We start from the raw sequence: 17105 nt of genomic DNA on the forward strand, positions 1-17105 counted from the left end.
ACACACACTGCAACTGGTTCTAATAACATACTCACACACACTGCAACTGGTTCTAATAACATACTCACACACACTGCAACTGGTTCTAATAACATACTCACACACACTGCAACTGGTTCTAATAACATACTCACACACACTGCAACTGGTTCTAATAACATACTCACACACACTGCAACTGGTTCTAATAACATACTCACACACACTGCAACTGGTTCTAATAACATACTCACACACACTTCTACTGGTTTTAATAGATAACATATACATTAGGGTTATAATTTTTTTTTTTTCCAAATAAAACATCTCCTGTGTCATAAATCGATGAACTTTTGTTTGAAAACAATGAAAAAGTCTCTAATTCCTCTCAGTTTTCAAAAAAGGTCACCCTTAAATAAAAACTATGAATCACCATACATCTACATTTCTGCTCTTAAGTAGCAACTCAGGAAAGTACTAATTGGCAACTGACATTAATGAAAGATATGAATCACTAATTACTAATTATAAGTAGCAACTCAGAAAATTACTAATTGGCATCGAGTAACAGTGGTAATGAATGTGAAGGGAGCGAGTATGAAGATGAAGATAAAAATACTTCTCTGTCTACCAAAAAACACAACAAATGTAAAGATATAACCAATTTGGTGACATTTATAAAAGTATGAACAAGTAAAGCTGCCAAGATATGCACACAGTTATCGCTGGATGGCATTGACATTCCTACATTAAGTCAAGCAACAATTTAGAATTCAGCATGCAAAGAGGCTGCTAAATTGAAGGAGGAAATTATTGAAAAGTTACAAATGGAAGGCTGGTCTTTACATTTCGGTGGAAAGTACATTGAGGAAAATGAGTTTCAGGAAGTAGTATATAAAAATGAAAGAACCGAAGTAAAACTGGATGTGCTACATTTGAAAGATGGCGAGGCTGAAACAATTGCTGAAGGAATGGCAAAAGTTATTGAAGAATATAACTTATGGAATGCAATAAAGATGATCATTGCTGACACAACAAATGTTAACACAGTGGAAAAGAGTGGAACTGTTGTCAAACTGCAACAAATGCTCTCAGAGAAGGAGATTAGCAAATCACAATTTATCAGTTGACAGCATCACATTCAAGACAGTATTCTCTGTTTGGTAATGATGAAAATTTTGGTGCTAAATCCGGTTCCTCAAACATCGAATATCCTTTTGTACCCCAGTTGGTGAAGAATTATAAGGAACTAAAGGCACAGTTTGTTAATGACACAAAAAAGATCCTCCATAAATCAGGATGGAGAGATGATGAGAAGTTTTTGTATCATCTAAGACGAGTGTTTAGATTCCTTGAAGAAAAAGGGCACTTTCCCTTGATTAACTTTCAGAAAATTCCATATGACCACTGCAAGGTGGAATACAAGAGCCATTCTAGGTATTCTTGCATTCATTCTTATACCTACAAGATGGAAGACTTTGGAGATGATATGCAGATTCATTTCATACATCTGGACAGATTATTGGTTTACTGATCAGATGTGCCATGAAAATGACTTCAAGAATTTGTCAGAAATATTGAAACCTTACAAGAAAGTACTGAATGTATTGAAAAATCACAGGAAGTAGAAGCCATCTGCACTCAACATAACAACAAGCGCACACAACGTGCAGAGTTATGCAGCAACTATATGTTGCCTGCAGAAACAAAAACTAACTACAACTTCGGTATATTCTAAGCAGTAAGTGGTAATATATGTACAAGCAAAATAATGATTCTGTAAGCTGTTTTATTTGTTATAAATATTGCATGCAATATGCATTCAAGTTACTTGTTTTCACTACTGATTTTTTTTCATTTAGGGGTCACAATTTTTTTTAAAAAGATATTGAAACGAAAGTTAATTTCTTTGTTGTCAGGGAAAAGCTCATCTGATTAAGGTGCAGGAACATTATGTTGTAAAAAAGTTAAAATAAATACCCATACACCTACACCTGGAGAGTGTTTCAGGGGTCAGCGTCCCTGTGACCCAGTTTGTGACCAGGCCTCATGGTGGATCAGGCTTGATTCACCTGGCTGTTACTGCTGGCTGCACATAAACCGTTGTATGAACCACAGCCCAGCTGATCAGGTACTGGCTTTAGGTGATTGTCCGGTACCTTCTTGAAGATAGCCATGGGTCCATTGGAAATCCCTGTTATGCATGCTAGGAGGCAGCTGAACAGTTTCTGCCGCTACTTTTCATTGGGGGATTAATACATTGCCTGCTGAGTTTTTGCTTTCATAGGGAGTGATTTTCGTGTGCAAATTTTGTACTAATTTCTCTAGGATTTTCAAAATATATATATTATCAAGTATCTTGCCTGCATTCCAGGGAATACAAATCAAGGAACTTCAACCATTTCCAGTAATTTAGGTGCTTCAATGTACTTATGTGTGTCAAGAAGGGTCACTGTACACATTCCTGATCAGCAATTTTGCGTACCTTGAAAGGGGCCTTCAGTGTACAGCAGTATTCCAGCCTAGAGAGAACAAATAATTAGAAGAGAATAATCATGAGCTTGGCATTCCTAGTTTTGAAGGTTCGCATTATCCATCCTATAATTTTTGTAGTAGATGTGGGAGATACGTTGTTGTGGACTTTGAAGGTGAGATCCTCTGACATTATCACTCTCATATCCTTCACATTAGCTTTCTGCTCTATTGTATGGTAGGAATTTGCTTTATACTGTGATTCAGTTTTAATTTCCTCAAGTTTTGAATACAGGAGTAATGGAAATATTTCTCATTGAGCTTAATATTATTTTCTGGGGCCCATTTAAAGATTTGCTTGACGTGTGCCTGGACTCTTGCAGTGTCTTTGATGGGTGACACTGTCAGGTGTCATCCACAAAGGAGAGGTGGTGGGTTAATTGCATTTTCCTGGACTGCAGGAAGACCGTCGACACAGTACCTCAAAGGAGATTAATGCAGAATCTGGAGGATCAGGCGCGTATAACAGGAAGGGCACTGCAATGGATTAGGGAATACTTGACAGGGAGGCAACAACGGGTCATGGTACATGATGAGGTATCACAGTGAGCGCCTGTGATGAGCGGGGTCCCATAGGGGTCAGTTCTAGGACCAGTGTTATTTTTGATATATGAGAACGACATGATGGAAGGAATAGACTCTGAAGTGTCCCTATTCGCAGATGATGTGAAGCTGATAAGAAGAATTAAATCGGATGAGGATGAGGCAGGACTGCAAAGAGACCTGGATAGGCTGGACATGTGGTCCAGCAACTGGCTTCTCGAATTCAACCCTGCCAAATGCAAAGTCATGAAGATTGGGGAAGGGCAAAGAAGACCGCGGACAGAGTATAGGCTAGGTAGACAAAGGCTGCAAACCTCACTCAAGGAGAAAGATCTTGGGGTGACTATAACACAATAACACTGAACACGTCTCTGGAGGCACACATCAACCAGATAACTGCTGCAGCATATGGGCGCCTGGCAAACCTGAGAATAGCATTCGGATACCTTAGTAAGGAATCGTTCAAGACACTGTACGCTGTGTACGTCAGGCCCATACTGGAGTATCCAGCACCAGTTTGGAACCCACACCTGGTCAAGCACATCAAGAAATTAGAGAAAGTGCAAAGGTTTGCAACAAGGCTAGTCCCAGAGCACAGGGGAATGTCCTATGAAGAAAGGTTGAGGGAAATTGGACTGACGACACTGGAGGACAGGAGGTTCAGGGGAGACATGATAACAGCATACAAAATAATGCATGGAATAGACAAGGTGGACAGAGGCAGGATGTTCCAGAGAGGGGACACAGAAACAAGGGGTCACAATTGGAAGCTGAAGACTCAGACGAGTCACAGGGATGTTAGGAAGTATTTCTTCAGTCACAGAATCATCAGGAAGTGGAATATCCTAGCAAGTGATGTAGTGGAGGCAGGAACTATATATAGCTTTAAGACGAGGTATGACAAAGCTCAGGAATCAGAGAGAGAGGACCTAGTAGCGATCAGTGAGGAGGCAGGGCAAGGAGCTGAGTCTTGACCCTTGCAACCAAATTAGGTGAGTATAATTAGATGAGTACACAGTGCTGCGGCTTACATCTCTGCCTGTGTCAGATATGAGGATAAGGAAAAGGATGGGGGTGAGTACTGTGTGGCTTACATCTCTGCCTGTGTCAGATATGAGGATAAGGAAAAGGATGGGGGTGAGTACTGTGTGGCTTACATCTCTGCCTGTGTCAGATATGAGGATAAAAGGATGGGGGTGAGTACTGTGTGGCTTACATCTCTGCCTGTGTCAGATATGAGGATAAAAGGATGGGGGTGAGTACTGTGTGGCTTACATCTCTGCCTGTGTCAGATATGAGGATAAAAGGATGGGGGTGAGTACTGTGTGGCTTACATCTCTGCCTGTGTCAGATATGAGGATAAGGAAAAGGATGGGGGTGAGTACTGTGTGGCTTACATCTCTGCCTGTGTCAGATATGAGGATAAGGAAAAGGATGGGGGTGAGTACTGTGTGGCTTACATCTCTGCCTGTGTCAGATATGAGGATAAAAGGATGGGGGTGAGTACTGTGTGGCTTACATCTCTGCCTGTGTTAGATATGAGGATAAAAGGATGGGGGTGAGTACTGTGTGGCTTACATCTCTGCCTGTGTCAGATATGAGGATAAGGAAAAGGATGGGGGTGAGTACTGTGTGGCTTACATCTCTGCCTGTGTCAGATATGAGGATAAGGAAAAGGATGGGGGTGAGTACTGTGTGGCTTACATCTCTGCCTGTGTCAGATATGAGGATAAGGAAAAGGATGGAGGTGAGTACTGTGTGGCTTACATCTCTGCCTGTGTCAGATATGAGGATAAAAGGATGGAGGTGAGTACTGTGTCTTGAGGAACACAGCTTCTCACTGTAACCAACTCAGACTTGACTCTGTTTACTATTAATCTTTGTTTTCCATTTGTTACGAAGTTATGGATCCATCTACCAACTTTTCCTGTTATTTCTTCATCACACATTTTGTGCACTATTACGCCATGGTCACTCTTATCGAAGACTTTCATAAGGTCTGTGTATACTTCGTCTACATATTGTTAATACTGTAGTGCACCAGGTTTTAATAGATAACTTACATACTACATCTGGTTCTAATGGATAACATACATCAATCAATCAAGCTTATTCTCTATAAAGATTACAATGTGGGGTTCACATATTAAAGGATATTGGCTACAATGTGTGGTTTCCATATTACAAAATAATAATTACAGAAATGGCCACTATCATGCCTAGCTTGACTAGGCATTTTGGGCAGGTGTACATAGTACACATGGGTCTAATAGATTACATACACACTACATCTGGGTCTAATAGATTACATACACACTACATCTGGGTCTAATAGATTACATACACACTACATCTGGGTCTAATAGATAACATACACACTACATCTGGGTCTAATAGATAACATACACACTACATCTGGTTCTAATAGATAACATACACACTACATCTGGGTCTAATAGATAATATACACACTACATCTGGGTCTAATAGATAACATACACACTACATCTGGTTCTAATAGATAACATACACACTACATCTGGGTCTAATAGATAACATACACACTACATCTGGTTCCAATAGATAACATACACACTACATCTGGTTCTAATAGATTACATACACACTACATCTGGGTCTAATAGATAACATACACACTACATCTGGGTCTAATAGATAACATACACACTACATCTGGGTCTAATAGATAACATACACACTACATCTGGGTCTAATAGATAACATACACACTACATCTGGGTCTAATAGATTATATACACACTACATCTGGGTCTAATAGATAACATACACACTACATCTGGTTCTAATAGATAACATACACACTATATCTGGTTCTAATAGATAACATACACACTATATCTGGCTGTTGTTCCTGTAATTCAATATTTGTAAACAAATGTAAAGTAACATTATCACAAGTACTTAGTGCTCTTTGAAGGAGCTTAGATTCAAGTATAATTCCAAAGCTCTTTAAAAGAGCTGTCACAGCTCCTTTAGACCATAAATTCAGCAGAGTGATGGCAAAAAATTACAGAGCAGCAGCAATCACCTCACAGATCATAGTCTTTTATGGAACAATGTGATTTCAGCTTAATGTTTTTTTGTAATAAAGTTGGTAGAATTACCGACAATATGTAAAGTAAAAGGACACAAGTGCAACTAATGTGACATTTATTGTGGCAACGTTTCGCTCTCCAGGAGCTTTATCAAGCCATTACAAACAATACACGGACACAGAGGGTATATAAAGGCTCAGAGTGAGGTGCAATACTAGTGAGGTACCATATCGATGTTCACTAGTGGTAGTGGTAGTAGTAGTAGTAGTAGTAGTAGTAGTAGTAGTAGTAGTAGTAGTAATAGTAGTAATAGTAGTAGTAGTGGTAGTGACAAAAGTAATACAATATGGTAGAGTAATTAAGGGGCCATTCCCATGCTCTATTTATTCATGTAAGAGATTTTATGTAAAGTAAAAGGACACAAGTGCAACTAATGTGACATTTATTGTGGCAACGTTTCGCTCTCCAGGAGCTTTGTCAAGCCATTACAAACAATACACGGACACAGAGGGTATATAAAGGCTCAGAGTGAGGTGCAATACTAGTGAGGTACCATTTCGATGTTCACTAGTGGTGGTGGTAGTAGTAGTAGTGGTAGTGATAAAAGTAATACAATATGGTAGAGCAATTAATTCGTACATGAGTAAAAGGATATAAAAGCTATTACTTGGGTAACATAAAAATAGGTTGGACAAATATAGACTGGAAAGAGGCAGGTTGTTTCAGTGTTCACTCTCTGTAATGTGCTTTGTGTAGTACAACAGGAGAGACTATGTGATGGCAGGGTTTACTGTTTCAGGAGGATTCTTGCTAAGACTTCGGAGATGGTGAAGCTGCCGTTGTTTTGTTTAATTGTATTCGAAACAGCGATCAGTGCTGATTCGAGGCACTTGCGTCTGCGGAAATTAGTTTCTTTAATCACTAATTGGGCGTCTCTAAATTTCATGAGATGATTGGTGGAATTTCGGTGTTGTACACAGGCGTTGTTCAAGTTATTGTTCCTACATGCGTAAATGTGTTCATTGAGGCGGGTGTCGAGGTTTCTTGCTGTTTCACCTACGTAGATCTTGTCACAGCCTCCACAGGGTATAGTGTAAACTCCTGCATTGCCTGGTTCGTGGTGCTTGGATTTTGTCCTGGTTAGATCCTTCATTGAAGTGCTAGAAGCGATGGCGACTCTGGTGTTAGCTTGTGAAACAACTTTTGAGACGTTCAGTGCAACCTGGCAGTTGGGAAGAATTATAACTTTGTTGGGAGTGGTGTTGATGCGTGGAGAATTAATGATCTGAAGAGCTCTTTTCTTGCAGTCCTTGATGAAAAAAGGAGGAAAATGTAACTCAGTGAATGTTTGGTGAATGTATGTACATTCCTCGTCAAGAAACTCAGGACTACAAATTCGGTATGCTCTTAGGAAAAACCCGATGATGATGCCTCTTTTGGTCTTGGTATCTTGACTGGAATAGAAGTGTGTGAGATCATTTTTATTGGTGGGTTTCCGATAAACTTGAAATCTTAGTTTGTTGTCTACTTTGTGAATGAGGACGTCGAGGAAAGGTAGCTTGTCATTTGACTCTTCTTCTAGTGTAAACTGGATCGCCGGTTCAACTGCGTTGAGCCTTGCCTGAAGATCCCGGACATCAAAACGTTTGGGAGTTATTACGAGGACATCGTCCACGTAACGTAACCAAGTGACGCTTGAAGGGATGATGTTGGCGAAGTGTTCGGACTCTAGGTGTTCCATGTATAAGTTGGCTAGGACGGCACTGATGGGGGACCCCATTCCCATGCCGTAGGTTTGTTTGTAGAGCTTGTTATTGAAAGAAAAACAGTTGAAATTAATGTTTTTTATGGAAAAGTACAGTAGACCATCATTAAACACAGTAGTAACATACATGAAAATGCTGTGTTAGGTAAAAACCGTTTTAGATGAACTGAAGAACTTATGGGAAAAATAGGGTTATATTCCTGGGAGCCCCAAAATGCCAAACAACTTTTTTTTTAGGCCAACAGTTCTTACAAAAACAAAAGTGAATATGTAATTGTAGTTCATTGTCTTGATGTATTATGTTGTTTTCACTACTTAAGACTACAAGTGCAACAGAAATAATAGTATTTCTTACCTTAAATTGTGGGTGATGTTGTTTGTAAATGATTGTGGAGAGTTTTGCTGAGGTCCTACTGGACTGAAGTGGATGGTAGAGGTTCTGGTTCTAAATCTGATGGTTGTACTAGAGTGTGCATAAATTCTGTAATGGATTTCCATTCTATTTTACCCAGCATTATATTATACAACTGACGGTAAGGCATCAGCTGCTCTTGACACCATTTCAGGGTCCTCCTCAGTGAAGAAGTCTAACTTTAAGCCAGTCAGTCAAGTCAGTCAATTCAGTAAATCAGTCAAGTCAGTAATTCAGTCAGTCAGTCAATTCAGTAATTCAGTCAGTCAAGTCAGTCAGTCAAGTCAGTAAGCCAATCAAGTCAGTAAGTCAGTCAGTCAGTAAGTCAATCTGTCGGTAAGTCAATCAGTAAGTCAGTAAGTAAGTCAATCAGTAAGTTAGTCAGTCATCACAAAAACTCATATTTACCTCATTCTTATGTGCTGACCCATAACAAGGAGGCAGCTTAAGCTATGAAAATTTTTCCACGCCCACTAACTGAACCCTGTAAAGTTAATTTTACGACGTGTTGCATAAAATTGTGCCACAATTTTTCAATCATGCTATAAACAAATCTTGCCAAATAAACTCATGTTAAATGATGGTTTCCTGTACCATCTAGTTAACCAAACTCAACTATTATATCATTTTGACAAACACTGAGGCTTCGGAAGAAAACCGAAATGGAGATGTAGTCTGCATGGAATTTGAATCAGCATTTGACGTATGTGAGCATGGAGTCCATAAAGTGGATGTAATACAGTGGACCATTGGTTATTGGCCATTCCGGATATTGGCCAATTCGGTTTTTCCCCACTTTTTTGGCCAAAATTCTATCCCGGTTATCAGATGATATTTTGGAGATCATCTGTATTATAAGCATCCACTCACCTCTCTGCCACATTCGTGCGTCAGTCTGGCTGTGTCTCTGGGTGAGTGAGGAAGCCTCTGTGTATTCATCCAAACATTTCACTATAATCCATTGTTTTCTGTGGTTATTGATTGATTGCAGCTGCGATATAAGCCACCACGGGCCCAAAGAAAGTTCCTAGTGCTAGCCCTTTTGTAAAAGGCTGAGAGAGAGAGGGGAGAATGTGCCTTCTTCAGTGATTCAGTGATTCTACGATATGTGTGATACTAAAGCAGCAGGAGTCAATAAAAGTCATAGTGCCAGCCAGTGATAATGTGTAGCATTAACAATGTAGCAAGTAAGTTAAGTGATTAAGTGATAGAAAAAGAATGACATAAAACTCTTCCAACATTGTTGGAGTGATATAGGGCCACTTACAACATATGCTGCCCTGCTTATTTTCTACCACAGTAAACCTCTGCTAGCATGTCAATAACCGTTTTATTTCTTTACATTCTCCATAATAACCACTTTATTTCTTTACATTCTCTATTATGTTTTTATACAATATTCCTTATTTATAAATTACATACATTGTTTCAGTGTGACTAGTGGTGTATCAGTGTGACTAGTAGTATGATTAGTGGTGGTGATCATTGTCGCTGCCACTACCACCACTATATGACTTATGCTGTCAGTGGCCCTTATAAACCCAACAACAACAACAACAACAACAACCACACCTCAACTAGCCACGTAAGTAATGACATACTGTATTCATTCTAGAGTATATATCATGTTTCTGTGTTATTAATATTGCCATATTAGATGAATTGTGATAGATAAATAAGCCTTAGAGTTGATATTAGCACCAACGAGAGAGGGAAACACAGGAGACATCGTCAAATCAACAGTACAAAACTCCAAGGTTATAGGTCGGATATCCCTCAGTGACAGTCGTGAGAAAGAAGTGAATAGTTAAACAGTCAAGGTTAATGTTTTAGTAGCTGACCTATATTCAGCTGACCAGTGTACAGTGAGAGAATCATAGCAGAAAACGCCAAATATATCTATAAACTCAAGGAAAGTCAGGTTGTAGGTGGCGTTACTCCCCTCAGTGTTTTAAAAATGGCTGAGTCAGCAAAACAGGTCAGGAGACAACAACACCACACAACCCCCGATAAATGGAACTGAGGGGGATTTGGAAGGATAAAACCAGGGAAAAGTGAGCAGTGAAGAGGGTTTTGAAGAGGAAATTTTACTAGTAATTCAGTGGTGATTGCTAAAGCAGATACTAAGTGTACTAGGGAAAGGAAAAGAGAAATAAATATTATTGTATATGAGTAAAAGAGCGAAGAGTGAAAATGGCAGGCATTAGGGGGGTACAGGCTGCCATAATTATATTTATATTTCTTCTTCAATTCCATGAAGAAAGTAATCAGTCATGGGGGCTGGAAAAGATGAATGGAGTAACAGCGCCCTGGACAGTAAAAGCCCAACAGTTGCCATCCTACCAGAAAAGTAAATGTCACTATCGCCGCAAGGTATGGCAACACCGCATACCTAAACAAAAACAATGGCACACAGCTCTTATTGTAGCGCTCTTAAGTGGTGATATCCAAATTAATCCAGGACCTCAAACTATTGTGCAGAGGCAAAACAGACAGATAAATGACGGCAATAATGACGGTCTAGTAGCTAGGAATGATAACCTTAACTCCATATGTAATGCATACATAGGTCAATGTGAGACAATACAGCCATTATTATCTCAAACACTACCAAACAGGTGCATACACTGTACTAAAGAACGCATGAAAAACAGAAAAGGCACCTTATGTAAAATGTGTAAGGGGTGGGTGCATGATGGATGTATGTACAATTATAGCAACGGTGCCAGAATTCATTTTGTGTGTAACAAATGCACTTTGGCACAGTTACCCTTTAGCAGTGATGACATTGATTTACCTAATTTTAATACAAATGACCCATTGCCATATATTGATGATTATGATTGTTTTATGAAAACAGGCCTTCACTTTATTCATGTCAATGCAAGATCACTTCTTCCTAAATTGGCAGAGATTAGGATTCTAGCTAACAAAATTAGGGCGGCAGTTATAACCATCTCTGAATCTTGGTTGGATGATACGGTGACTGACGACGAGGTCAAAATAGATGGTTACAATATAAAACGCTTAGATAGGAACAGAAAGGGTGGTGGAGTATGTGCCTACATTAGAAATGACTTAGCTTACAACCCAAGACCTGATTTAAATAACAATAAACTGGAGATTCTATGGTTTGAAGTGCTGCTTCCTAAGACCAAACCCATCTTAGTAGGAACTAGTTACTGCCCTCCTACCCAGGACCAGTTCTTAGAAGACTTTTCCAGAGTCTTGTCCGGAGTTGAAAACAATTGCGAGACAATAATACTGGGCGACTTTAATATCTGTTTTCAGCTGCAAAATAACGGGCTATGCAAAAGGTATAAGCAAATTCTAGGATTAAATAGTTACACTCAACTAATTAATACTCCAACCCGGATCACACAGTTCTCAGCCACCCTAATTGACCACATACTTTGTAACCGCTCTGAGAACATTAGTCAGTCAGGCGTCATTACCACAGGTCTTAGTGATCATTTCATCATTTACTGCACCAGGAAAATAACTAGGGATAGGATAGGCCTACACAGGACAATAAAAATGAGGTCAACTAGAAACTACAGTAAAGAAACACTGGTAAATAGGCTACACAATTGTGACTGGACAGAGATAACAAGTTGCACGGACGTAAACGATGCCTGGGAAAAATTCAAAACAATGTTCACTACCATCCTTGATAATATTGCACCAGTTAAAGAGGTTAGGATTAAACGAAGAACTGAACCCTGGATGAATACTGAGATATTAGATAATATGAAATTCAGAGACCAGCTGCAAAAGGCCTTCGATACTGTCAACCACAATATATTATGTAATAAACTTCAAGCTATTGGTATAGGTTCTGTAGACTGGTTTAAGTCCTACCTTAGCAACAGGAGACAAATAGTCAAAATCAACAAAACAGAATCAGAACCCCTGCCGATAACATGTGGAGTTCCCCAAGGTAGTATTCTGGGTCCCTTATTATTCTTATGTTATGTCAATGATATGCCTATCAGTGTCAAGTGCAAACTCCTACTGTATGCAGATGACAGTGCTCTGTTAGTGTCAGGTAAAGACCCACAAGATATTGCTAATGTTTTAACACTGGAACTGGAGTCCTGCAGCAAATGGTTAGTAGACAACAAACTATCATTACACCTAGGGAAAACTGAAGCCATTCTCTTTGGCACGAAACAAACTGAGAAGGGTAAATAATTTTAATGTTCAATGTAATGGGGAGCCCATCACTTTGGTTTCATCAGTAAAATATTTGGGAATCCCCTTTGACCCATGCATGTCAGGAGAATTGATAGGGAACAGTGTAGTAAAGAAAGCGAATGCCAAACTGAAGTTCCTGTATAGACAAGCACAGTGTCTACCTACTGAGGCTCGCAGGACCCTATGTCTAGCCCTTATACAATGCCATATGGATTACGCTTGCTCTTCTTGGTACTCTGCCTTGACAAAAAAACTGAAAGATAGACTGCAAATCACCCAGAACAAAATCGTAAGATTCATCCTGGGGCTGGGACCAAGAGAACATGTAGGCCAGGATGAATTACAGCAGTTGGATATGCTGAATGTTGAAGACAGAGTAAAACAACTGAAGCTAAATCATGTTTATAAAATTGCTCACAAACAATGTCCAGAATATCTTGCTGTCAATTTTGTCAAGGTTGGGAACCAAAGCAATCATAGTACTAGGGGGAGAGAGCACAACTTTGTAGTACCCACAGTCAGTGGCCAGGCTTCAAACACCTTTTATTGTACAGCAATAAAGGAATGGAACAGACTACCCGCACATGTCAAAGCCAGTCATAGCGTGAACCAGTTCAAGAAGAGTGCCAAAAGGTGTCTGATGAATGTAGCTACAGAAAGGGAGGGGAATGATTTTCTATTTTTTAGCTAACATACGTGTAAATTTTACCTTATTCCTTGTAATGACCCTCGTATTGTAGATAGTCTTAATGACCCTCGTGTAGTAGATAGTCTTTTTAGTATGATAATAAGATGTTATCTTCATTGTAGAATAATAAGAAAATATTATAACCTTTATACTATAATAATAAGGTAAAAGGACCCCAATGGAAATAAGTCACTCTGTCTGACTTTTTTGGGTTATCCTAGGTTCTCTACACATATGCTGCTATATATGATAATTCTATGTAACTGTATTTGTGTATACCTGAATAAACTTACTTACTTACTTACTTAACAAGAGTTTTCAGTAAAGGTAAAAGTGATGTTAAATGTTCATTTATCTATTTCATTAGTCAATTTATTTAGGTCTCTTTGTTTTGTGTATGTAAAGCTATAGTTATTCTTTAAAAAAAAATTATTTTTTTGTTAATATTTTTGAATGTCTGAAATTATTTAATAGTATTTACATTAATTCTTATGGGAAATAATATAAGAGTTTTTGGCCTTCTCAGATTTAGGCCTACCCTCTAGAACAGATATCGACACCATGCCTAACCCTTCTAGGGTAGGGTAGGTGCCTGAGCCCGAGCCTTTAGCTCATAAGACTGTCATTCCCATTTGCCCCCTTGGGGCGGGGATGGCAGACCAGAGAGGCCTAGCTTGTGGCTAGGCCTGGGGACAGTTGGTCCCAAAGATGAGGAGGTACTTGTGCCTCCTCCCATGGGAGACTTAGGTCTCAGACACTCCCTAAAGAGGGAGTCAAGGCCGGGCCACCACTTGGAAAAGGCCCGGGCCGGGAGAATACCGGCTAATCTTTAACTAACTAGAACAGATTACGGCAATAACTGAGGGTCGACTGTAGATGTGCAATGACAACCGTCTTTTATGCAAATTATATTGCAGAAAAACAAAGTCAAACAACTTTTCTTTTAACAATTAAACTGTAGGATAGCAAGAAAAAAGTCTTGTTTGAGTGTTTGTAGTATGATTTTGAACAAAAAACAAAATAAATTAATAAATAAATAAAACTAAAATGACTGGAATTTGATAGGATCTTAGAATTGAATGGTGTATTGAATTTGGCAAAAAAAAAATGACCACTCATCTGCAGCATAAATACACCAGTGATATTTATTCTTTAGAATTTATTGATGTCAAGATATAATTGTTTTTCAGCTTTTTAATAAATTTTAATGTTAACACTTATGATATTAGATGTGTATAAAGATGTTTTAACACTTCAAACACTAAATTTACTGTATACAGCCTCTCCTCACTTAGTGACAAAGTTCTGTTCCTAAAACCATAACATTAAATAAATTCATTGCTAAGAGAGGAGCATACTATAATGATAGTGAGTTTGTGTCAACAATATTTGATATTGTGTTAATGTCACCTTTGCTCCATTTATAACATTTCTGGTACTTAACTCTTAAACTGTCCAAGCGTAGATCTACATTTTTACTGCTAGCACTCCCAATATTTTGATTTTTTATTTATTTTTTTTAAAAACAAAGAGGGTAATTTTCTGTGTGTAATAAGAAAAAAAATTAGTGCCAATACTTACCAAGATATAAGACAGCGAAGCTGGCGGTGGATGCTCACCTTACGCCGGCAATGTGGAGTACAGCCACTTGCAGAAATGTTGCTGATATACCTTTTTTTCTCTTTTTTTTTTAATTTATATAGTTTTCCTGTTCTGATAATTACAATTTATAGTAGTTCTCGTGATTTTATACCAATTTTTGTTCTGACACGACTCCCAGACCTCAGTATATGAGGTGAGTGCACTAGCAATAAAGATATGGAACACGTCAACCTAGGAAAAATGATGGCACATCACATTTGCTCATGAGATATCATAAATTATTATGGTGTCTAGGCACCATGAGGGTAATGCTGAAGCTATGGTAAGAATGAATGGGAGAGTGTTAGTACCTGGGGATGAACTTGACATCCTTGGGATGAAATTTGACTCCAAACTATGAAGAACCACATTGTAGATCTTGCAAACAAAGTGGCTGGGAACCTTACTTAGATGTATCTTTCATCTGCTCAACAGTAGAGGTTGCAAGATTCTGTATGAGGCATAAGTATATTCACATGTTGAGTATGCTCCACTTTCTTGGATTTCCTGCTCCCCATCACATCTGAGACTTCTTGGCAGAATGGAGAACAGAGCAAAACAACTCATCTCTCTCCTGGACAGATCTGTCATTTCAGTAGAGTCTTCAATACCAGAGAGATGTGGGTAGCCTTACTGTTATGTACAAGGCTAATACTGTCAAAGTACCACACTTGGCTCCACTCTGCAGACAGCAGGAAATGAGCTTCTACACAACAAGACAGTCAGCAAGGAGCAATTACACTGTAGCCTTCTCCAGAACATTACTTCATCTGAGATAATTTATTCCTAGAATTGCTTGAGTCTAGAATATGTTTGACCAACATTATGACATCAACAGAATAGTCAGTTGGCCAAATAAAATCACTGACCCACAGTTAACTACAACTGTATCCTGTTCTGTATGTGTTTCATAACAATAAAAAGGGTTTAAAATAAGTTGATATAGGTGACAGCTCTTAACTTATAAATGAAGTCAGGAACTTTTTCAATTCAATTCAATTCAATTCAAAGTTTATTCTCTATAAGGATTACAATGCTGAGTTTACAGAATTTGGTTATTGTGTGGTTTACATGTAGTAAAATAATAATTACAGAGTGTACCACTAGAACACCTAGCATGGCTAGGCATTTCGGGCAGACTTAAATTAAATCTTAAGTTTAAAATAGTACAAAATTATGAGGTAAGTTGGTATTATGGCTAAGTGACTAAATACTAGTTTATGAGTTTAGCAATGTGAATGCTTTTGTTTTGGCACTATACATAGTTTCAGTATTGGAGTATCACAGGCCAACTTATGACTAGTTAAGATTCATTATTTTGAGATTGAGATTGATATTTCTGTTTATGGTCAAATGGGTGAGTGAGTGTAAGTGTTAACCACCAGGTGGTATTCGTGTAATTAGTTGACAGGGTGTATCAGGGAGATAAGATGTTTTCTGATGGTAGTTTTGAAGGTGATGAATGTGTCTGCAGTTTTAGAATTTTCAGGTAGGGTGTTCCAGATTTTAGGGCCTTTGACATACATTGAATTTTTGTAAAGGTTTAGTCAGACACGGGGAATGTCATAGAGATGTTTGTGTCTGGTGTTGTGCCTGTGGGTTCTGTCGCAACTATCAAGAAAGTGTTTTAGGTCAAGGTTAATATTGGAATTTAAGGTCCTGTAGATGTAGATTGCACAGTACTAAGTGTGGGTGCACTGAACAGGGAGTAAGTTTAGATCTATTAAGAGTGGGGGGGGGGGTGTTGCCAGGGATGGGATTTAGTGATTATTCTTACTGCAGCTTTTTGTTGGGTTATTATTGGCTTTAGGTGTGTTGCTGCAGTTGAACCCCAAGCACAAATAACATAGGTGAGGTATGGATATATAAGTGAATGGTATAGCGTGAGAAGGGCAGTTTGCGGCACATAGTATCATATCTTGGAGAGGATCCCAACCGTTTTGGATACTTTTTTGGTTATGTGTTGGATATGGGTGCTGAAGTTCAGGTTGTTGTCGAGGTATAGGCCTAGGAATTTGCCCTCATTATGCCTGGCAATTAGAGTGTTGTCGATCTTAATGTTAATTTGCGCATCTCCTGCTCTGCTACCAAACATAATGTAGTAGGTTTTGTCAGTGTTAAGCGTAAGTTTATTGGCTGTCATCCAAGTCGATATTTTGATCAGCTCATCATTAACAATGGTGTTGAGGGTGGCAAGATTAGGGTGAGAGATGACATAAGTCGTGTCATCAGCAAAGAGAATGGGGTTCAGGTGTTGAGATACGTTTGGAA

At 38.8% G+C, this 17105-nt stretch overlaps 1 protein-coding gene across 3 annotated transcripts in view; it reads left to right on the top strand.

The window, feature by feature from the left end:
• LOC128697316 (centromere-associated protein E-like) overlaps nucleotides 1-17105 on the top strand; it is a 570758-nt gene that overhangs the window by 243316 nt on the left and 310337 nt on the right. The window contains exon 1 of one of the 3 annotated variants that reach the window (XM_070104217.1): nucleotides 9662-9893. The exons of the other annotated variants lie outside the window; for them this stretch is intronic. Within the exon in view, the coding sequence (XP_069960318.1) occupies nucleotides 9774-9893 (120 nt within the window). The 5' untranslated portion in view covers nucleotides 9662-9773. Of the gene's footprint in view, nucleotides 1-9661; nucleotides 9894-17105 lie in introns of those variants that run through there. 3 annotated transcript variants of the gene reach the window in all.

This window comes from Cherax quadricarinatus, chromosome 89 (assembly GCF_038502225.1).
Source record: "Cherax quadricarinatus isolate ZL_2023a chromosome 89, ASM3850222v1, whole genome shotgun sequence".
NCBI classification, from domain to species: Eukaryota; Metazoa; Arthropoda; class Malacostraca; order Decapoda; family Parastacidae; genus Cherax; species Cherax quadricarinatus.